The 22,236-nt window shown below is 52.2% G+C and overlaps 2 protein-coding genes across 5 annotated transcripts in view; one reads left to right on the plus strand and one right to left on the minus strand.

Moving 5' to 3' along the window:
- The window catches only part of TSPAN1 (tetraspanin 1), a 245,767-nt gene that overhangs the window by 86,370 nt on the left and 137,161 nt on the right, over positions 1-22,236 (minus strand). The window lies entirely within an intron of this gene.
- PIK3R3 (phosphoinositide-3-kinase regulatory subunit 3) lies at positions 4,479-22,230 on the plus strand. Of its 3 annotated transcripts, none has more exons than XM_075320187.1 (10): positions 4,479-4,498; positions 9,021-9,135; positions 9,216-9,314; positions 10,034-10,214; positions 10,296-10,421; positions 13,793-13,935; positions 14,013-14,189; positions 16,796-16,870; positions 16,941-17,111; positions 17,292-22,230. In XM_075320187.1, exons 2-10 carry the CDS (start codon positions 9,047-9,049, stop codon positions 17,488-17,490), a joined length of 1,260 nt encoding a protein of 419 aa, XP_075176302.1. In that variant the 5' UTR covers positions 4,479-4,498; positions 9,021-9,046; the 3' UTR covers positions 17,491-22,230. The 3 variants fall into 3 exon arrangements, with proteins under 3 accessions (XP_075176302.1, XP_075176301.1, XP_075176299.1); XM_075320186.1 differs by lacking the exon at positions 4,479-4,498 and adding an exon at positions 4,610-4,859; XM_075320184.1 differs by lacking the exon at positions 4,479-4,498 and adding an exon at positions 8,262-8,671.

Consider the following 22,236-nt stretch of genomic DNA (forward strand, 5'->3'; position numbering starts at 1 on the left):
GCTGTCTGTGCCCCCTAGTGCTATCTGTGCCCCCCCAGTGACATCTATGCTTGCCCAGTACTGTCCGTGCCCCCTAGTGCTGTCCATGCTGTCACCTAGTGCTGTCCATGCTGTCACCTAGTGCTGTCCATGCTGTCACATTGTGCTGTCCGTGTTGTTACCTAGTGCTGTCCGTGCTGCCACATAGCGCTGTCCGTGCTGTCACCTAGTGTTGTCCGTGCTGTCACCTTATGCTGTCCGTGTTGCCACCTAGTGCTATCCAAGTTGCCACCTAGCGCTCTCCGTGCTGCCACCTAGTGCTGTCCGTGCTGTCACCTAGTGCTGTCCATGTTGCCACCTAGTGCTCTCTGTGCTGCCACTTAGTGCTGTCCATGCTGCCACCTAGTGTTATCTGTGCTGACATCTAGTTCTGTCCGCACCACCTAATGCTGTCCACACCACGGTCAGTGCTGTACGTGCCCCTTATGCTGTTTGTGCTCCCCAGTACTCTGTGCCCCCCAGTACTGCGTACCCACCCTGTGCTCCGTACTCTGCACTGTTATCCGGGTCCCCCCAGTACTGTGTACCCCCCCGTGCCCAACACCCTAAAGAGCTTAAACAATTACAGTTATCACAGCTATAATATTGTGTTTAAACAATAGACTTACCTGCCCCCTCGGACTTTACTGCACCCTCGCAAGCTCAACACTCTCATTTCCCCCTCTTCTGTTTCCCCCCTCATCACTCTTTTCCTCTTCTCTTTTTCCACTCATCACTCTTTTCCTCTTCTCTCTCTTTCCTCATCAGTCTCTTTTCCTCTCTTCTCTTTTTCCCCAACACCACTCTCTTTTCCTCTTGTTGCACCCTCTCTATTCTCTTTCCTCCCTCCTTTCCTTCCTCCATCACTGTCTTGTCCTGTTTTCCCCTTCTCTTCTCTTTCCACTCCTCCCTGTCTGCTCCTTGCTTCCTCCCTCATCACTCTTTTCACTTCTTCTCTTTCCATTCTCTTCTCTTTCCCCCCTCTTGTTTCTTCCTTTCTCTTTCCCCCTCATCACTCTTTCCCCCCTCTTCTCTTTCCCCATCACTCTCTTTACCCTCTCAACTCTTTTCCTCCTATTCTTTCTATTTCCCTTCTCACTTTCTCCTCACTTCTTGGCTTCCCCCTTTTCTCTTTTCATATGTTTCCCCCTCTTCTCTTTCCCAATCACTCTTTTCCTCCTCTTGTCTCTTCCCCCCTTTGTTTCCCCCTCATCACTCTTTCCCTTCTCTTTCCCCTCTTGTTACTACCCTTACCTCTTTCACCCTCATCACTCTCTTTCTCCCCTCTTCTTTCCCCATCACTCTCTTTACCCTCTCATCTCTTTTCCTCCTCTTCTCTTTCCATTCTTTCACTTTCCCCCTCTTCTCTTTCCCCCCTTAACACTCTCTTTCCCCCCTTATCTTTTCACATCTCAGTTTCCCTCTCTTCTCTTATCCCAATCACTCTCTTTTTCCCTTCGTCTCTTTCCCCACTTTCTATTTCCATCACCCTCTTTTCCCCCTCTTCTCCTTTTCCCTCCTCTTCTGTTTCCCCACCTCATTACTCTTTTTCCCTCTTCACTTTACTCCTCTTTTCTCTTCTCTTTCCCCCCTCTTCTCAGTTCTCCCCTCTTCTCTTCCCCATCACTCTTTTCCCCCCTCATCACTTTTTCCTCTTGTTTCCCCCTCTTCTCTTTCCCTTCTCTCTATTCCCCTCTTCTCTGTCCCCCTTCTCTCTTTTCCCCTCATATCAATCTCTTTTCCCCTCTTCGCTTTTCCCTCTCATCACTCTTTCACCCTCATCTTTTTATCTTTCCCCTCTCTTCTCTCACTTTTCCTCCTCCTCTTTCCCTTCTCGTTTCTGTTTCACCCCCTCTTCTGTTTCCCCTACCCCTCATCATTCTCTTTTCCCCCAAATGACTCTTTTCCTCTTGTGTCCCCCTCTTCTTTCCCCATCACTCTTTTTTTCCTCTTCTGTCTCTTTTCATCATCTGCTTCCCCTTCTCTTTCCCCATCACTCTTTTCCTCTTCTCTTTCAGTCATCACTCTCTTTTCGCCTCTTCTCTTTCCCTTCCATTCTCCCCTTCTTTTGTTTCCCCTCTTCTTTCTCTCTCTTCCTCCTCATCACTCTCATTTCCTCTTCTCTTTCCCTCATCACTCGTTTCCCCCTCTTCTTTTTCCCCATCACTCTTTTCCTCTTCTCCTTCCCCATCACTCTCTTTTCCTCCACTTGTCTATTCCCCCTTCACCTTCATCCCTCTTCTCTTTTTCCCTTCTCTTGTCTCTTTCCCCCGTCATCACTCTTTTCCTCCTCTTCTCTTTTCCCCCTCTTCTTTCCCCATCAATGTTTCCCCTCATCACTCTTTTTTCCTCTTCTATGTTTCCCTGCCTCTTGTTTCTGCTTCTTTCCCGTGTCATCACTGTCTTTTCCTCCTCTTCTCTCTATCCCCCGCTTCTCTCTTTCCCTCCTCTTCTCTTTTTCCCCCTCATCACTTTTCCTTTTTTCCGTTCTTTCCATCCTCTTCTCTCTCTTGTCCCCCTCTTCTCTTTCCCTTCTCTCTTTTCCCCTCTTCTTTCCCCCATCAGTTTACCCTCATCACGCTTTTCCTCTTCTCTGTTCCCTGCCTCTTTTTCCCCCCTATCCTCTTCCTCCACCACTCTTTTCCTTCTCTTGTTTTTCCTTCCTATCTCTTTTTCCCCCCCTCCTTTCTTTCCCTCTTCTCTCTTTCCCCATTAGTTTCCCCTTATCACTCTCTTTTCCTCATCTATGTTCTGCCCTCCTCTTTTTTTCCTTCTCTCTTTCTCTTCTTCTCTTTTCCCTCTCCTTTCTTTCGCTCCTCTTCTCTATTTTCCCCTCTTCTCTATCTTTTCCCCATCACTATTTATCCTCATCACTCTCTTTTCCACTTCTGTTCCCCTTCTCTTTTTTTCCCTTTATTCTCTTCTTCTATCACTCTCTTTTCCTCCTCTTCTCTTTTCCCATTTTCTTGGTCCCATCACTGTTTCCCCTCATCACTCTTTTCATCTTCTGTTCCCCTCTTCTCTTCCCCATCACTCTTTTCCCCTCTTCTCTCCCTCCTCCTCCTCTCTCTTTCCCCCATCACTTTGTTTTCCCCTCATCATTCTCTTTTCTGCTTCTGTTCCCCTCCTTTTTTCTCCTTATTCTCTTCCTCCATCACTCTTTTCCTATTCTTCTCTTTCCTCTTCTGTTTCATCCCCTTTCTCTTTCCGTCTTCTCCTCTCTCTCCTCCTCTTTTCCCCTCTTCTCTTTCATCCATCACCGTTTTCCCTTATCACTCTCTTTTCCACTTCTCTGTTCCCTTGCTCTCTTTCACCCCTATTCTCTCCCTCCATAACTTTTTTCCTCTTCTCTGTTTTTCCCCTCTTCTCCATCACTCTCTTTTCCTCTTATCTTCCTCCTCATCAATCTTTTCCCCTCTTCTCTTTCCCCATCACTCTGTTTCCCCTCATCACTCTTTTCCTCTTTACTGTTCCCCTCCTCTCTTTTCCCCCCATATTCTCTTCAGCCATTACTCTTTTCCCCCTCTTCTCTTCCCCATCACTGTTTCCCCTCATCACTCTCTTTTCCTCCTCTTCTCTCATCACCCTCTGTCCCTCCTTTTCCCCTTCTCTCTTTCCCTACTGTTTCCCTGTCACTCTCTTCCCCTGCTTCTCTCCCCCTCCTCCTCTATCTTTTCCCCTCATCACCCTTTCCCCCCTCTTCTCTTTTTCCCTCCTCACTCTTTTCCTCGTCTGTTTCACCCCTCTTCTCTCTTTTTGTTTCCCTCCTCTTCTCTCTCTTTCCCTCCTGATCTCATCCTCCTCTCTTTTACCCTCTTCTCTTTCCCATCACTTTCTCCCCTCATCATTCTTTTCCTCTTCGCTGTTCCCTTCTCTTTTTTCCCCTATTCTCTTCCTCCATCACTCTTTTCCTCCTCTTCTCTCTGCTTTCCCCCTTCTTGTCTTTTTCTCCCCCCCCCCTTTCCTCCTCTTATCTCTTTTCCGCCCTTCTTCTCTCTTTTCCCCCTCATCTGTCGCTCCTTCCTCAGACCTCCCGCCTACTTCGTCGTTTGCGCTTCTTCTTCTGACTAGTGACTACTCCAGTCCGAGCCCCGTTCTTTCCCTTTGTCCCGCTTAGTAACTGCAATAGCCAATCAACTGCGCCGCTTATTCGCTATGCTATCTGATTGGCTGATATGGAGAAGGGGCGGTGTGTAGAGTTGTTCTCGTCTTCGTCGCTCTCGCGTTCTCCAGGCAGACAAAGAGACCAAGCTGAAAAACGGTTCAGCCCATGGGTGCCCTTCAGCCAATAAGCGCTCTCCTCCACTCCCCTCCGCGCTTCTCCAGCAGCCAATCATCATGTGACTCTGAATGCTATGCGCTGTGGCCCCGCCCCGCCTGCTTGTAACGGCTTTGGCTTGGGGCCAGCGTGCGGACGGTACCAAGTGCTGTCATGTCCTTGATTGCTGTGGGGAGGGACTGTCCCAAGATACTGGGAGCGGTAATGAATTACCAGGGCTGTGTGGCCAGACTGGACTTCTGCGGACGTTGTTTTTCTGCTCGTTTCGCTTTTTCCTGATCGTGTAGTGAAAACTGTGTTCATTAGTACTCTCTCCGGCCGGGCCCCGCCCCCTCTCCCCGCTAGGGCAGTGGTACGGTCCGGCAGATTGCCGGTTGGCGCACGCTGCTCTTATAATGAAATGTGAGGAGCGGAGAGAGGAGATGGGAACGGGGAGCCAGGATGTACGGGAGCGAGCAGCGCGCCGGCAGCCCCGAGCCCCTGTCGCCCTCCGCCGAACCGCCCGGCATGCCGCACTCCGCCGAGCTCATCTTCTACATCGAGATGGACAGCCCGCCGCCAGGTACCGGCCCCCCGAGCTGTGCCTGCCACCCCCTCCAAACGATGCCTGCCACCCCCCCCTCTCCAAACGATGCCTGCCACCCCCCCCTCTCCAAACGATGCCTGCCACCCCCCCCTCTCCAAACGATGCCTGCCACCCCCCCCCTCTCCAAACGATGCCTGCCACCCCCCCCTCTCCAAACGATGCCTGCCACCCCCCCCTCTCCAAACGATGCCTGCCACCCCCCCCCTCTCCAAACGATGCCTGCCACCCCCCCTCTCCAAACGATGCCGGCCACCCCCCCTCTCCAAACGATGCCGGCCACCCCCCCTCTCCAAACGATACCTGCCACCCCCCCCTCTCCAAACGATGCCTGCCACCCCCCCCTCTCCAAACGATGCCTGCCACCCCCCCTCCGAACGGTGCCTGCCAGCCCCCCCCTCCGAACGGTGCCTGCCTGCCACCCCCCCCTCCGAACGATGCCTGCCACCCCCCCTCCGAACGGTGCCTGCCAGCCCTCCCCCCCTCCGAACGGTTCCTGCCAGCCCTCCCCCCCCTCCGAACGGTTCCTGCCAGCACCCCCCCCTCCGAACGGTGCGCCAGCCCCCCCCTCCGAACGGTGCCTGCCAGCTCCCCCCTCCAAACACTGCCTGCCAGCCCCCCCCCTCCGAACGGTTCCTGCCAGCCCTCATCCCCCCTCCGAACGGTGCCTGCCAGCCCTCCCCCCCTCCGAACGGTGCCCCCTCCCCCCCTCCGAACGGTGCCTGCCAGCCCTCCCCCCCTCCGAACGGTGCCTGCCAGCCCTCCCCCCCTCCGAACGGTGCCTGCCAGCCCCCCCCCTCCGAACGGTGCCTGCCAGCCCCCCCCCTCCGAACGGTGCCTACCAGCCCCCCCTCCGAACAGTGCCTGCTAGCCCCCCCCTCCGAACGGTGCCTGCCAGCCCCCCCTCCGAACAGTACCTGCCAGCACCCCCCCTCCGAAAGGTGCCTGCCAGCTCCCCCCTCCAAACACTGCCTGCCAGCCCCCCCCCCCTCCTAACGGTACCTGACCCCTCCCTGAGTCTGTCTGCCAACCTATTTCCCAGATATAGCCCAAGTGCGTTTCCCTTCCAGCTCACAAATATGGCCTGAGTGCGTGTCCCCTCCCTCCCGGATCTGGGCCGAGTGCGTGTCCCCTCCCTCCCGGATCTGGGCCGAGTGCGTGTCCCCTCCCTCCCGGATCTGGGCCGAGTGCGTGTCCCCTCCCTCCCGGATCTGGGCCGAGTGCGTGTCCCCTCCCTCCCGGATCTGGGCCGAGTGCGTGTCCCCTCCCTCCCGGATCTGGGCCGAGTGCGTGTCCCCTCCTTCCCGGATCTGGGCCGAGTGCGTGTCCCCTCCCTCCCGGATCTGGGCCGAGTGCGTGTCCCCTCCCTCCCGGATCTGGGCCGAGTGCGTGTCCCCTCCCTCCCGGATCTGGGCCGAGTGCGTGTCCCCTCCCTCCCGGATCTGGGCCGAGTGCGTGTCCCCTCCCTCCCGGATCTGGGCCGAGTGCGTGTCCCCTCCCTCCCGGATCTGGGCCGAGTGCGTGTCCCCTCCCTCCCGGATCTGGGCCGAGTGCGTGTCCCCTCCCTCCCGGATCTGGGCCGAGTGCGTGTCCCCTCCCTCCCGGATCTGGGCCGAGTGCGTGTCCCCTCCCTCCCGGATCTGGGCCGAGTGCGTGTCCCCTCCCTCCCGGATCTGGGCCGAGTGCGTGTCCCCTCCCTCCCGGATCTGGGCCGAGTGCGTGTCCCCTCCCTCCCGGATCTGGGCCGAGTGCGTGTCCCCTCCCTCCCGGATCTGGGCCGAGTGCGTGTCCCCTCCCTCCCGGATCTGGGCCGAGTGCGTGTCCCCTCCCTCCCGGATCTGGGCCGAGTGCGTGTCCCCCCTACCTACATAGATATGGCCCAAGCATGTCCCACCCACACCTACAGGGATATGGCCCGAGCATGTCTGTCGTCCCCACCTTCAGGGATATGGGCTGAGTATGTCTGTCGTCCCCACCTACAGGGATATAGCCCGAGCATGTCTATCGTCCCCACCTACAGGGATATGGCCTGAGCACGTCCCCCCCCCCCCACGCTCCCAGGTATGGCCCTCCCGGTACATGGATATAGGCCGAGTGTGTCTCCCCTCTCCCAGATTTGGCCTGATTGCACCCCACCCCCCCACATGGATATGGCCCGAGTGCACCCCCCACATGGATATGACCCGAGTTCGTCCCCCCATATGGATATGGCCCAAGCATGTCCCCCCACATCAATATGGCCCATTTGCGTCCCCTCCACATGGCTATGGCCCTAGCGAGTTCCCTCCTCCCCTTCCTCCACATGGTTATGGCCCCAGAGTGTCCGCTTCAACATGTATATGGTCCCTGCGTGTCCCCCCTTCTCCACATGTATGTGGTGCCAGCGCGTCCCCTCCTCCATATGAATATGGCCCCAGTGTGTTCCCTCCCCCATTCCACATGGATATGGCCCCAGCATCTCTCCTCTTCCACATGAATATGGCCCCAGTGTGTTCCCTCCCCTCCCCTTCCACATGGATATGGCCCCAGCTTGTCTACCCCCCCCCCCTCCTCTGGAATCAGTGATGCCCCCATCTGAAGCCATCTCCCCTCGCTGTTCTTGGTGCTTTGTGTTAACCATTTGCCGTCTGTGCCCCCTTGATTCTCTCCTGCGCTGTGATACAGGCGGGGGCGCGCGCTGTCACTAGCTGCATTACGTAATGGAGTGTGTGCTGAGGGGGGGCTGTGTCGCCATCAGTGGACGGAGGGTGGGGGGCCGTACATTCATGGTGCCGTCTCCTGGGTATTACTGCGGTGTCGTTCTCTGCGCTTTGTCCTCGCCGCTGCTCGGTGCCTGATGCTTTTGTTCCGTTTATTCGTGGTTACGTCATGGTAACTGGATTAACTCCGTATCTGCCACTGGAGAAGTTGCTGCATTTTCCCGGTCGGAGTGACTCCCCCTGGTGGAGCTGTCTTACCTTTCTGCTTGATAGTCCTCTGGGATTTACAGTCCTCTGGGAGTTGTAGTCCCCTGCATAATTAATGGGATTGTCAGCCCACGGGTGTAATTAGCATCCCCTAGTGCCATTCACATTGGTCAGTGCATAATCGGAGGAGCAGTGAGATATGTGCCCCCTGTATCAGGTGTGTCATCTAGTGTAGAGCTGGCCTGGGCATTGTGGTGCATTATACCACTCCTCCCGGTCAGTGTGCCATCTTATGGCTGTGTTGAGGCGTAGAACCTGCCTGGGCATTGTGGTGCATCACCCACGATCAGTGTGTCATCTTATGCCTGTGTCGTGGAGGAGGGGGTAGAGCCGGCCTTGGCGTTGTGGTGCATCCCCCCGGTCATTGTGCCATCTCATGGCTGGGGAGGGGGGGGGGGGGTAAAGCCAGCCTGGACATTGTGGTGCATCCCCCCAGTCAGTGTGACAGCACAGGTCTGGGGGCACAGCTGGCCATCTCTGAGTTTTGCCTTTTCTAGTGTATTTTATCTGTCATGAGTTGCATGCATGGGATTGAGCGCAGCTCCTCGGACCCTCACCCCTTCTCTGGTGCCTGCAGAGCTTTCCTGCAGGTGTCATGGTCTCATTCCGTCTCGTCCTGAGAGCGCGGCTCCATTCTCGTCTGCGGCTCGGACCGCCTGCTGCTTCCCCCGCACGTGCACTTTATGCAGCTGAGCGTCAGAAACGTACGATCCACTTGCGGCCTCGGATTGGCTGCAGACGGTCTCCATTCAGAGATTACTTTTTGCTGGTGGTGTGTGATATGGGATTTAGAAGAGGAATCGGGTTTAGCGAGAGCACAGGAGGGTCAGTGTCACTATGGGGAATGTCCTGCAGCCCAGCAATGCTTTATTGTCGGGGGAGCTCTCCAGGCCGATGTGCGAGTGTGGCCTGGTATTGTGGGACTGCTGTGTGCTGCCAGACACGCTGTATCATCACCCCTGATGCTGCACCCCCCCCAGAGTCAGATACTCCGTCTTTCTGTGCATTGATTGTGACTTTGGCCGATGTCTCATCTCATCATATGTTCTGCATCTGTTCTTAGTTCTCCCGGCACAAGAGCAGATGATCCCCAGAAATGAACCTTTACGCTTCAATTTTATTTTTCATGGGCTTGTACCTTTTGTGTGATCCACATTTTCTCCTGATTTTTCAGCACTTCCCCCAAAACCCCCAAAGTCGATGAGTCCAGTGTGTAACAGCGGCAGTAAGGATAGTGCTGGCACGACGCCTCTGAAAGATGCAGAGTGGTACTGGGGGGACATCTCAAGGTAAAGGCTCTTGAGGTGTTTGCTGCACCCCAACCTTAGGTTGTAATGTGGGGCCTCAACTCTCTGGTCTCTGTCTTTAGGGAAGAAGTAAATGACAAACTACGTGACATGCCGGACGGGACGTTTCTGGTTCGTGATGCCTCCACAAAGATGCAGGGAGATTACACGCTCACCGTCCGGTAAGTGGTGCTGAATGGCCGCCATATACTGGATAGCAAGTTGGCCTCCACGGGTTGAGTCATTGGTTGCTGTCTCCCGGGTAGCAAGGTGGCCTCTGGTGTGAGTTATTGGTCGCTGTGTCCCGGGTAGCAAGGTGGCCTCCATGGGATGAGTTATTGGTCGCTGTCGACTGGGTAGCAAGGTGGCTCGTGGGGAAAGTTACGACTGCTGTCTCCCAGGTAGAGAGGTGGCCTTCGTGAGGTGAGTTATTGGTCGCAGTCTCCCGGGTAGCGGGGTGGCCTCCACGGGGCGAGTTACGGCTGCTGACTCCCGGGTAGCGGGGTGGCTTCCGCGGGGCGAGTTACGGCTGCTGTCTCCCAGGTAGTTGGGTGGCCTCTGCGGGGCGAGTTACGACCGCCGTCTCCCCGGTAGCATTGTGGCCTCCGCGGGGTGAGTTACGGCTGTCGTCTCCCCAGTAACGAGAAGGACTCCATGGGGCGCCTTGCAGCCGCCGTCTCCCGGGTAGCGAGGTGGACTCCGCAGGGTGTGTTGTAGCCGGTGTCTCCCAGCTAGTGAGGTTGCCTCCTCATGGTGAGTTATGTCCGTCTCCCGGGTAGCCTCTGCGGGGAAACTTACTGCCACTGGCTAGCGAGGTGGCCTTCATGGGGTGTCGTGACCACTCGTTACAATTCGTTATTATCTGTCCATATTTTCACTTTTCCTTTCTGCTTGATTATAGGAAGGGGGGAAACAACAAACTGATAAAGATTTATCACCGAGATGGGAAATACGGCTTCTCGGATCCACTGACTTTTTCGTCTGTGGTGGAGTTGATCGGCCATTACAGGCATGAGTCCCTGGCCCAGTACAACCCAAAGCTGGATGTGAAGCTGTTGTATCCGGTGTCGCACGTCCAGCAGGTGAGTGACTCCTGCCTACCAGGGATGTTGCGGCCGCTGTGATCTCTCGGCCCATGCTCCAACGCTTTATGTTTTGCACAGGAGCAGCTTGTGAAGGAAGATAATATTGAGGCCGTGGGCAAGAAGCTCCAGGAATATCATGGCCACTTCCAGGAAAAGAGTAAAGAGTATGATGGCCTGTATGAGGAGTACGCCAAGACGTCTCAGGTCAGTTTTCCTCCCCTGTTGGTATACACCATGTTCCAAATTATTATGCAAATTGGATTAAAGTGTCCTAGCAATTATTTTTATTTTATTTTTTTTTGGTTTTCAATGAAACTCATTCATGGTATTGTGTCTCAGGGTTTTTTGGATCACTGAAATCAATCTCAGGTACCTGTGATAATTAATTTGCCAGGTGATGCCCAATAAAAGGAAAAATGGATGTTCCACAATGTTAAGCAGGTCACAGTTTTCAAGTAACATGGGAAAGAAAAAGGATCTCTCTGCTGCCCAAAAGCATCAAATATAGTGCAATGCCTTGGACAAGGGATGAAAACATTAGATATTTCCCAAAAACGTAAGCGCGATCATCGTACTGTGAAGAGATTTGTGGCTGATTCTGAGCACATACGTGTTCGTGCTGATAAAGGAAGAATGAGGAAGGTTTCTGCCAGGCAAGTCCATCAGATTAAGAGAGCAACTGCTAAAAAGCCATTACAACCAGCAAACATAATTAAAGCTGCTGGTGCCTCTGGAGTCTCTCGAACCTAAAGGTGTAGGATCCTTCAAAGGCATGCTGTGGTGCATAAACCTACTATTCAGCTACCCCTAAACAGTGCTCACAAGCAGAAACGGTTGCAATGGGCCCCTACATACATGAAGACTAATTATCAAACAGTCTTGTTTACTGATAAGTGTCGAGCAACCCTGGATGGTCCAGATGGATGGTTGGTGGATGGCCACCATGTCCCAACAAGGCTGTGACGTCAGCAAGGAGGTGGAGGATTCATGTTTTGGGCCGGAATCATGGGGAGACAGCTGGTAGGACCCTTTAGGATTCCTGAAGGTGTGAAAATGACCTCTGCAAAGTATATAGAGTTTCTTCCATGGTACAAAAAGCAGAAACAGGAGCAAATCATCTTCATGCATGACATTGCACCATCTCATGCTGCAAAGAATACCTCTGTGTCATTGGCTGCTATGGGCATAAAAGGAGATAAACTCATGGTGTGACCACCATCTTCCCCTGACCTTAACCCTATAGAGAACCTTTTGGAGTATCATCAAGCAAAAGATCTATGAGGGTGGGTGGCAGTTCACATCAAAAAGAAAGCTCTGGGAGGCTATTCTGACATCATGCAAAGAAATTCAAGCAGAAACTCTCCAAAAACTCAAGTTCAATGGATGCAAGAATTGTGAAGGTAATCTCAAAAAAGGGTTCCTATGTTAACAGGTAACTTGGCCTGTTAGGATGTTTTGGATTTAAATAGCTTTTTATTTCAGTGAATGTGATCGCCTAATGCTGCAAATTCCACAAATGAGCATTTTCGGTTCTTTAAATATATATAACTAGCTGTACTACCCGGCTTCGCCCAGGTTAAAAACTGCTGTTAACAAAATAGAATGTATTAACAAAAATGTATTCTGCACACAAAAACCACAAAACAAATAGAAATGTAATTATTAAATAGTTTCACTTGGTGAAATGTGTGCTGAGGGTGGTATATGTGTTCAAGCACGTGGTAGTGTGTGGTGCATTTTGTGTGTGTGTTCATATTCCCGAGTGTGGTGAGTATCCCATGTCGGGGCCCCACCTTAGCAACTGTACTGTATCTACTCTTTGGCGCCATCGCTCTCATTCTTTAAGTCCCCCTTGTTAACATCTGGCAGCTATCAATTTGCCCCAAACACTTTTCGTTTAACTTTTTCCCCATTATGTAGATAGGGGCAAAATTGATTGGTAAATAGGAAGGCGTGGGGTTAAAATTTTGCCTCACAACATAGCACCCGGCGCTGCCCGGGATAGTAACTGTCTCTCTGTTTCTCTCCCATTCTCTGTCTGTCTCCCCCTCTGTATATAGCTCCCTGTCTCCCTATCTCTTTGTCTGTCTCTTTCCCTGGCTATCTCTGACTGTCTCTGTCTCTTTCTCCGTCTGTCTCAATGTCTTTCCCTGTCTGTCTATCTCTGTCTCTGTCTGTCTCTTTCCCTGTCTATCTGTTTCCCTGTGTCTGTCTCTTTGTCTGTCTCTTGTGTCTGTCTCTTACCCTGTCTGTGTCTGCCTCTTTCCCTGTCTGTGTCTGTCTCTTTCCCTGGCTGCATTGTGACACGCCAACATTCTATTTAAGGCTGCGCATTCTTCTGAAGTTCTGGCTGCCCTGTGGCTCCCAGCTACATTCGCTTTAATGGAGGCAGGCTTTTTGGTGAATAACTGTAAAGCGCGGTGTTACAATTTCCCCTCAAAACATAGCCTATGACGCTCTCGGGGTCCAGAAGTGTGAGTGTGCAAACTTTTGTGGCCGTAGCTGCAACGGTGCAGATGCCAATCCCGGACACGCACGCGCACACACACACACCTTTATATATTAGATGTTTAGTAACTGTGCCTAATAGTTTGGAACAATGCATTTTGAGGTTTTTGTTTTTTTTAATTTTGAAGATTATACTGTTACCATTGGGAGGTTTCTTCAATAAAATTCGACATATATAATCTAATGGGTGATGACTTTTATTATTAGACTGACTGTCATTTGCACATGCAAATATAATATGCATAACAAATTGGAACATGGTGTATATAGGAGCGGTCATTCCGGTAAACAACCCCCCCCCCCCCTCCTTGTGATGCGGAGCAACTCCTCCCCTATGACGGACGGTTCCCCCTTGTGATGCGGAGCGGCCCCTCGCCTATGGCGGCTGATTCTTGTGATGCGGAGAGGCCCCTCCCCTATGATGGCCAGTTCTCCCTTGTGATGCGGAGCAGCCCCTCCTCAATGACGGACAGTTCTAACCTTGTGATGTGGAGCGGCCCCTCATCTATGACTGCCGGCTCTTGTGATGAGGAGCAGCTGCTCCGCTATGACTGCCGGTTCTTGTAATGCGGAGAGGCCCCTCCCCTATGATGGCCGATTCTCCTTGTGATGCGGAGAGGCCCCTCCCCTATGATGGCCGATTCTCCTTGTGATGTGGAGCGGCCCCTCCCCTATGATTGACAGTTCTACGCTTGTGATGTGCAGCGGCTCCTCATCTATGACTGCCGGTAATGTGGAGAAGCCCCTCCCCTATGACTGATGGGTTCCCCATTGTGATGCGAAACAGCCCCTCCCCTATGGCGGCCGGTTCCCCCTTGTCATACAGAACGGCCCCTCCCCTATGACGGCTAGTTCCCCCGTTTATGATGCGGAGCGGCACCTATCCTATGACTGCCGGTTCCTCCTTGTAGTGCGCAGCGCCCCCTACATGTGCCTGACCAGGGACTGTTGCTGTACCAGGCACTACTAGGAAGGAGGCTTTGGTGCAGTTGCTGCTCGTTGGGGGAGGTGCATGCACATCTGGCTGTTTGTCTGTGTGTGTGTGGTGACCCACCTGTGTATTACAGGAGATTCAGATGAAGCGGACGGCCATTGAAGCCTTTAGTGAGACAATTCGGATCTTTGAGGAGCAGTGCCATTCCCAGGAGCGGTACAGTAAAGAGATCATGGACCACTTCCACCGTGAGGGGAACCACAAGGAGATGGAGCGGTAAGAGCGCCGCCTCCACCTTGTCGGAGATTCGGCAATGACTCTCTGCCTTTTCTGATGTTTCGTTTCTTTTCCAGGATAATTATAAATTCTGAAAAACTGAAATCTCGATTGGGGGAAATTCACGAGAGTAAAGAACGACTAGAGCAAGATCTGAAGAAACAAGCGCTGGACAACCGGGAGCTGGACAAGAAGATAAATAGCATCAAACCCGACCTGATACAGCTGCGGAAGGTCCGGGACCAGCACCTAGTGTAGGTGACAAGCACCTCCCATAGTGTGTACACTAAATCCCCAAACACCCCCCCCTACCCCATGGGTGATACACTGTATATCTACTTCCCCGTTTGTCAGGCCTTGTATATCCCCCCCAGCCCACGTGTGATACACTGTCGCTGCACTGTTTATCTCCCTCCTACCTCAGTGTCATACATTGTATAGCCCCCCCCCCCCTCTCCTTGAGTTTTCCCTATGTATCCGCTTTCTCATTTGATGCACTGTATATATCTCCCCCTCCCTCCTTGTGCGTCAGTATATACAGTTGAAACCCTTAGTTTCCCTCTGCTCTTTATAAAGACAGTAAGTAAAGCTGGTAAGACTGTGTCATTATCCACAGTGAGACGAGTACTGTCTCAAGATGAGCTGAAAGGCCACTCTGCCAGGAAGAAGCCATTCCTCCAAAAGAAACAAAAAAAACCAAAACATTAATGTCTACATATGCGCACAGGAACAAAGACCTTAATGGAGACATGTCCTGTGGTCTGACGGACCTAAAGGGCGCTTTACACGCAGCGGCATCTAGCGATAACGCTCGTGAAAGCACCCGCCCCCGTCGTTTGTGTGTCACGGTCCGTGGCGCACAATATCGCTAGTACCCGTCACACGTACTTACCTTTCTAGCGACGTCGCTGTGGCCGGCGAACAGCCTCTTTTCTAAGGGGGCAGTTCGTGCGGCGTCACAGCGACGTCACACGGCAGGCGTCCAATAGAAGCGGAGGATGCAGGTACGGTGATGTTCCTGGGGTGTCATACGTAGCGATGTGTGCTGCCTCAGGAACGACGAACAACCTGCGTCCAAAAGCAGCAACGATATTTTGGAAATGGACGACGTGTCAACAATCAACGATTTGGTAAGTATTTTGCATCGTTGGTGGTCGCTCGTACGTGTCACACGCAACGATGTCGCTAACGAGGCCGGATCTGCGTCACGAATTCTGTGACCCTCCCCCAACGACATTTCGTTAGCGATGTCGTTGCGTGTAACGGGGCCTTAACATTGAACTGTTTGGCCATAATGACCATCATTACGTTTGGAGGAAAAAGGGAGAAGCAAGCCTAAGAACACCATCCCAACGGTGAAACACGGGGGAGGCAGCATCATGTTGTGGGGTTATTTGTAAGAGGGACTGGTGCACTTCACAAAATAGATGGCATCATTAAGAAAGAAGATTATGTGGCAATACTGAAGAACATCTCAAGACATCAACCAGGAACTTAAAGCTTGGGCGGAAATGGGTCTTCCAAATGGACAATAACCCGAAGCTACTGTCCAACTGGTTACAAAGTGGCTTAAAGATAATAAAGTCATCACAAAGCCCTGATCTCAATCCTATTGAAAATGTATGGGCAAAGCTGGAAAGGCTGATGCGAGCGGAGACCTACATACATGGCACAGTTACACCAGTTCTGTCAGAGGGATTAGGTCAAATTCCACCAACTATTATGAGAAGCTTGTGGAAGGTAATCCATAACGTTTACCCCAAGTCACACAGTGTAAGGGCAATGCCACCAAATACTAATGACATGGAGGGAAACTTCACTGTGCAGAAAGGAATAAAAATGCCTTAAAACATTCTCTCTCATTATTCTGGCATTTGGCAAATAGGAAGAATTTTGGCTCCTAATTGACCGAAAACATGAGAAAAACCTGCAGATTTGTCTTCATAGAGAGGGAGGCAAAAACCGGTAGATGTGTCTTTATAGAGAGCGGAGGGAAAATAAGGGGTTTCCGATGTATATATCCACCCTCCCCATGTGATACACTGTGTGTGTGTGTGTGTATTATATACTAGCTGTAGTACCAGGCGTTGCCCGAGATAGTAACTGTGTCTCTCTCTCTCTCCCTTTCTCTCTGTCTCTTTCCCTGTCTTTCTGTCTCTCTCTTTCCCTCTGTTTCTATCCGTTTCCCCACCGACATCATATTACCTCACACATAAGCTTCTTATACTATGAATGTCCTTTGTTGCCTATAGCAACCAAGCATAGCTCCTATTAATGACCTGTGGCTCCCAGCTCCATTGACTTTAATGTAAGCAGGTTTTTTGGAGAGTAACTGTAAAGCACGGGGTTAAATTTTCCTGTCAAAACATAGCCTATGATGTTCCCTGTCCCTTACGTCTGCAAAATTTCGCGATTGCAAATGTGACGGTGCGGATTCCTTTAGTGGACACTGTATATATCCCCCTCCCCTTGTGATAGACTGTATATATCCCCTCCTCCCTCCGTGTGATACACTGTATATATCCCCTTTTCCCTCCGTATGATACACTGTATATATCCCATCCGTGTGATACACATATATTATATATCCCCCTCCTCGCTCCATGTGATGCCCTGTATATTCCCCCCCCCCTTCCGTGTGATATGCTGTATATATCCCCTCCTCCCTCCGTGTGATACAATATATATAATATATATATCCCCCTCTGTGTGATGCCCTGTACATACCCGCCCCCCTCCCTGTGTGATACACTGTATATATCCTCTCCTCCCTCCGTGTGATACACTGTTATCCTTATTCCATATATCTGCCCTTTTGCGTCTTGATTTTTCTTCAGTGATGATTTTTTTTTTCTGACAGGTGGCTAAATCACAGAGGCGTGCGGCAGAAGCGCATTAATGAATGGCTGGGATTTAGGAGCGAGCCTTGTGATGCGTGAGTAGTCAGTCTGTACATTAGCCTGTGCATATGTATTCACGCCCCTAACCTTCTTCTCGCTCCACAGCCCATACTTTCAGTGCGAGGAGTATGATTGTTTGCCCCACTATGACGAGAAGACCTGGTTTGTTGGGGATATAAACCGGATCCAAGCAGAACAATTGCTCCAAGGAAAGCCAGATGGCGCCTTCCTAATCCGGGAGAGCAGTAAGAAGGGCTGCTACGCCTGCTCTGTGGTGTGAGTACCCCTTTAGTAGCCTCTCGGCTCTGCTGCTGTATACATGTGGGCAGCCAGGGCCGGATTAGCGCTGCCGGTCTGCCATGGATGCATTATGTATTCTACACCTGCAGAGCTGCGCTAAGTGTTTCTGTGTCTTCATATAAGCCGTGTAATGATTGCTGTCTCTTCCTCGTGTAGGGCGGATGGTGACGTCAAGCACTGCGTCATATACGGCACGTCTCGAGGCTTCGGCTTTGCAGAGCCGTACAATCTGTATAGCTCGCTGAAGGAGTTGGTGCTTCATTACCAGCACACGTCCCTCATCCAACACAACGATTCCCTAAACGTCCGGCTGGCCCATCCTGTCTACGCAACCGGGTCCCCCCTGTGCAGTTAGGCCCTGTGCGGACGGGCCCTGCGGGGGTGCACGCTGTCTGCTCCGGACCTTTTCTACACTTTTTACTAGAACTGAGGGCATTCTTTCTACTTAGACTGCTTGTTTTGCACAAGAAGTGAATTTGTGAATGTGAAGTGACGCGCAGACGTGAGGGCGGCCGCTGTGAGAGCAGAGTCGGGCACCACCCGTGGCTCGGTCACCACCAACCACTGAACGTCCGCTCCAGCTCACTATGGAAGGAGCGCGGCGCTGTGGACGACCAAAGGATTCTCCAGATTCACTTTTATTCCTGTATGGAAACGGACTCAGAAATTGCTTTATTGTTCCAGCAGGTGACAAGGTTTTGGCTTCCACCGCACGATGGCTGCACGTGTGGGAACATCGAATGTTTAACCAAATTCAACCACCAAAACTTTGCTCTTTGCTGGATCGGGCACTAAGGTAGAAACCGCCGGCGCCTGCACAGATTTCTAATCCAAAACTTGAAGAAAGCGCCCGGCGGAGTGAGCGCAGAACACGTGGCTGGGGTTTATCATTTTGTATATGTTGCAAGGCGGTCGCCAGCACATGACACGGTGCAGCCGCCCGCACTTTCCTTTGTCTGTTACAATGAGCGCTTGACATGTACGTGATCCAGAGCCGGTGCTCAGTTGTCTTCATGTCGTCTTGTACGGTCAGGTCAGTGCTTCTAGATGGCTCGTGATCCATTCCTCTCCGTAATTCGGGCATCGGCTGGATGTGCCACCCAAAGGCCCCTGTCCTGTGCCACAGCTGCTCAGGAGACCCCGTCCCATGGCTATGGATGGGGCCGTAGATTGGGGAGTATGAGCCCCTTGTAGTGACAGCTGTGGATGGGGCCGTAGATTGGGGAGTATGAGCCCCTTGTAGTGATGGCTGTGGATGGGTCCCTAGATTGAGGAGTACAAGCCCCTTGTAGTGACGGCTCCAGGAGCGTCTGCGCTGATTATGTGAGACTCGTGGGATTGTATACCCTGTTATGGCAGCTACGTGACTTTTTTCTTTTTTTCTCCAGCTATAGATTTTTTTTTTCTTTTGTTTGACTCCTAATAATTTATAATTTATTCTTTTAACGAGGGTGAAGTTTTCTGACCTGATAAAACCAGTGTGGTGTGGAGTGAGTGAAGCCATCTAGAAGCATCTGCCTCTCCCAGCGTTGATTGTTGTGCGTGGTCTTCACCTGTCGGGGTCCCCCGCTGACTGCCCATGCACAACTCTGGGGGTTCCTAGGGGTTGTTTTTTTTTGCACTTATTGGGAACTTGGTACAAAATGGGTAAAAGGCAGAAAGTGACGATCTCTCAGCAACCGCAGAGGAGCCAGGCGATGGGGCCACCACACAGCCCACTAGGCTTATAGTCACAGATCCGTCTACTATCCAGGTGTTCTTGTGGCTGTCGTGGGGGCTGGGTTCGCCGGACTAGTGGTGTTTCATTCCAGATTGCTCCTCTGTGAGAATAAGTGCAATATGAAACGTGCGATTTCTCTGTCTCGCTGACTTGCTGGTGTCACCTCGTCCGTCGGGCACACGTCTGTCTCGCCGGTGCCACCTCGTCCGTCGGGCACACGTCTGTCTGGCCGGTGTAGCCTCGTCCATCGGCACGCGTCAATCTGGCTGGTGTAGCCTCGTCCGTCGGTGTGGCTGGTGTCGCCTCGTCCGTCGGGCACACGTCGGTCTGGCTGGTGTAACCTTGTCCGTCGGTGTTGCTGGTGTCGCCTCGTCCGTCGGGCACACGTTGCTGCAGATCTCGGCCACCATTAGCCGCTTCTTCCATTGATGATGAGACAAGACTGATCTGCAAGTCAGCATTAGATTTCTCACTTGTTTTCAGTCGCTTAACATTTGCAGGACACAAGGGGAGGTGATGCGTTTGCGAGGCCACGGCCAGAGAGAGGCGCTCTGCAGGGATTTTTTTTTTTATGTGGTCCTCTGCCGGTGGGTCGGATTTGGCTTTTCTCCCTCCACAGATGACGTTGTACTATGTGTGTGGGAGGGGAACCCGTCATGGTATCGGGCCTCACGCACCACAAGGTGAAATTCCCTTTATTTTTCTCTTAGAGAGAAGACATTGAGTTCGGCTACTTGAACAATCCGTATCCAGGTTTTTATAGGATGTTGGGAGTTTTCTACGCTCGCTGTATTATTACAGCTTAAAGGGAGTCCGAGGTCTACAAGTTGTAGCTTTTTATGGAACGTTTGGAGTAACCTTTTTTTTTTTCTTCTTGCTTTTTTGACTTTCTTGTCATAACATGAGCGGCTCTGCTCAGTGACGAGTAGACGTGGTCCCCGGCGGTCACTGACGAGTAGATGTGGTTAACGGTGGTCACTGACTAGTACACTTGGTCACCAACCCCACAACTCCCAGCTCATTCTGAGCTGTAGTAAAGTGATTTCCGAGGATTCAGTACAATTTGGTGTGTTATAATGCTGAGCTCCGAGAGATGACGAGCTGTGGCCACACGGGCCGGTGTACGCATGGCTTCTGGGGGGGGATCAGATTCCTCGCACTCCTCCTTTTCTGGGAGCTGAAGCGGATGTGACACGATCAGTTTGTCCTGGTATCTGCTCCTGGTTGGATGCTGGACACAACTGAACAAAAAAAGCTATAAAGCTAAATAAAAATAGCTGAGGATCTGCCCCGGTGCTGGAGACCCTCCGCTCCATCAGGTCTGGCTCCTTCCGTGCTTTGGCCTCGCGTGATGCTGACAGAAGCTGGACAGATTGATAGGAAAGCTGTGAGAAAGACGGCCACTTGTGTCTGCACAAGCAATCGGACCACAGAGCTTGCACTTTAGTTTCTTTCCCAAAGCAAAGTGTGTCCTAATCCAGAAAAAGCCTTCTTTGTGCGCAGCACTGCTTGTGTCCCCCTTGATCTACAGTGATGAGCGTCTGAGGCGCGACTTAGGGTATGTGCGCACGTTGCGTAAATACATGCAGTTACGCTGCGCTTTGTAGCGCAGCGTAACTGCATGCGTCCTGCGTCCCCTGCACAGTCTATGGAGATTGTGCAGGGGCCGTGCGCACGTGGCGTTTAAGAGCGCAGCGCTTCGGCTACTGCCGAAGCGCTGCGTAAAAAGAAGTGACATGTCACTTCTTTCTTGCGCTTTGCCGGCAGCTCCTGCTCTGTCTATGGCAGGAGCTGCAGGCAGAGCGCATGGAATCGGCGCTCACTACGGACATTTCTGCAGCGATCTAAAGCGCACATGTGCTCTTCAGATCGCTGCAGAAATTTCTGCAGTGACTGTACGCAACGTGCGCACATAGCCTTAGGACTAATTCATCATGGAAGGAGCATTCTGATCACTGCGTGTGAACTGGTGTCATTATCAGAGGCGACGGGAGGAAAGATGAGTGACCTGAAAAGGAAGACGTCTTACTGACTGCCTTTTTGAGCCCCTCAGCCCACCACGACTGTACGTTTACAGTGCGGAACTTGTGCGGAGCAGGGAAGTCACTAACCCATCAGCTGAGATCGCTGCACCGCTGCTGTGTCTGCGCAAGCAGGGCCCAGAGTGACCCATCAGCTGATATCGCTGCGCCTGCACTTGCAGGGCCTGGAGGAACCCATCAGCTGCAGCCGCTGTGTCTGCACATGCAGGACCCAGAGTGACCCATCAGCTATCGCTGCGCTGCTGCTGTGTCTGCGCATGCAGGGCCCAGAGTGACCCATGAGCTGATATCGCTGCACTTGCAGGGCCCGGTGTGACCCATTAGCTGATATCGCTGCGCCGCAGCCGCTGTGTCTGCACACGCAGGGCCCGGAGTGACCCAATCCCCGGCGGATTGCATGCCATCCATGGCTCTGATTATTAGTTGAGATGAATCCATGACGTTTCTGCCGTGCTCGTACGGACTGTGACGGGGGCCGGAGGGGACGTATCTTATTTTCATCATGGTTTTGTAATCTGCAGGTCAGAAAAGTTTTCCGTTTTATATTAAAGCTTCGGAGAAGGAATATGCAAACAATGTCCTGGAGCCAATAAGCTATTTTTTTTCGGCAGTAGACGTTTGCACATGTGGTTCTGGGCTTGTCTGGAACGCCCGGACCAAGGCGGGTGTCCTGGGGTAATGTGCGCACAAGATGGCGCTAGGATTTCAAAGGAACAAACTCTTTGTGTGGCTTTTGGCCACGTTTCTGGTTGGACGGGACGCTGCTGCCGGGCGCCGGGTTCTGCGCAGACTTTTGTTCCTGTTTTTACTGAATTTCAGCATGTAACTTTGGTACGATGTTACTGACTGTTAGTGTCAAACGTTCTGTCTCTATGGTGTCACCATGTAGCTAGACTAAATGGCTTCCACAAGAAGCAACGTGTACGTTTCGTGTTTCTCTAACAGATCATGCTGTAGTTAGGCAGGATTCTCACTCCAAACACTTCTCACCAGATGGCACAGGCGGCAACGAGTAGTACAGGGCGTCAGCAGATGACCCCTAAGAAGACCTCTGCCCTTTCCTCCGACCATCCCCTGATTAGAACCGTCCTGAACTTCGCGGAGCCTCGCCATCTTACCGCACCGTGCCATCTGGTGGCTCGTGTTTTCTCAGTATTTGCTTTTGGTTTGGTGCCATGGTGTGCTCTTGTTAGCAGTGAACTTGTTTCTAATTGTTGAGTACTCTGTATCGGCCGTGTTTTACCCCTCCTGGGGGGCAGATCTGTGTACAACATTTCCATGGTTCCATAATACTTACCTGTCTTGCAGAATTAAACAGAAGGTATTTTCATGACGAGCC

Source organism: Anomaloglossus baeobatrachus, chromosome 8 (genome assembly GCF_048569485.1).
Source record: "Anomaloglossus baeobatrachus isolate aAnoBae1 chromosome 8, aAnoBae1.hap1, whole genome shotgun sequence".
Classification (NCBI taxonomy): Eukaryota; Metazoa; Chordata; class Amphibia; order Anura; family Aromobatidae; genus Anomaloglossus; species Anomaloglossus baeobatrachus.

What these genes read in the sequence shown, in the direction of transcription:
- PIK3R3 (XM_075320184.1), top strand. Translation starts at nt 8,530, where the DNA reads ATGCAGCTGAGCGTCAGAAACGTACGATCCACTTGCGGCCTCGGATTG. An exon ending in CGGTGTCGCACGTCCAGCAG is followed by an intron (nt 10,215 to 10,295) that starts GTGAGTGACTCC and finishes TGTTTTGCACAG; the next exon opens with GAGCAGCTTGTGAAGGAAGA. An exon ending in AGGAGCGAGCCTTGTGATGC is followed by an intron (nt 16,871 to 16,940) that starts GTGAGTAGTCAG and finishes CTCGCTCCACAG; the next exon opens with CCCATACTTTCAGTGCGAGG.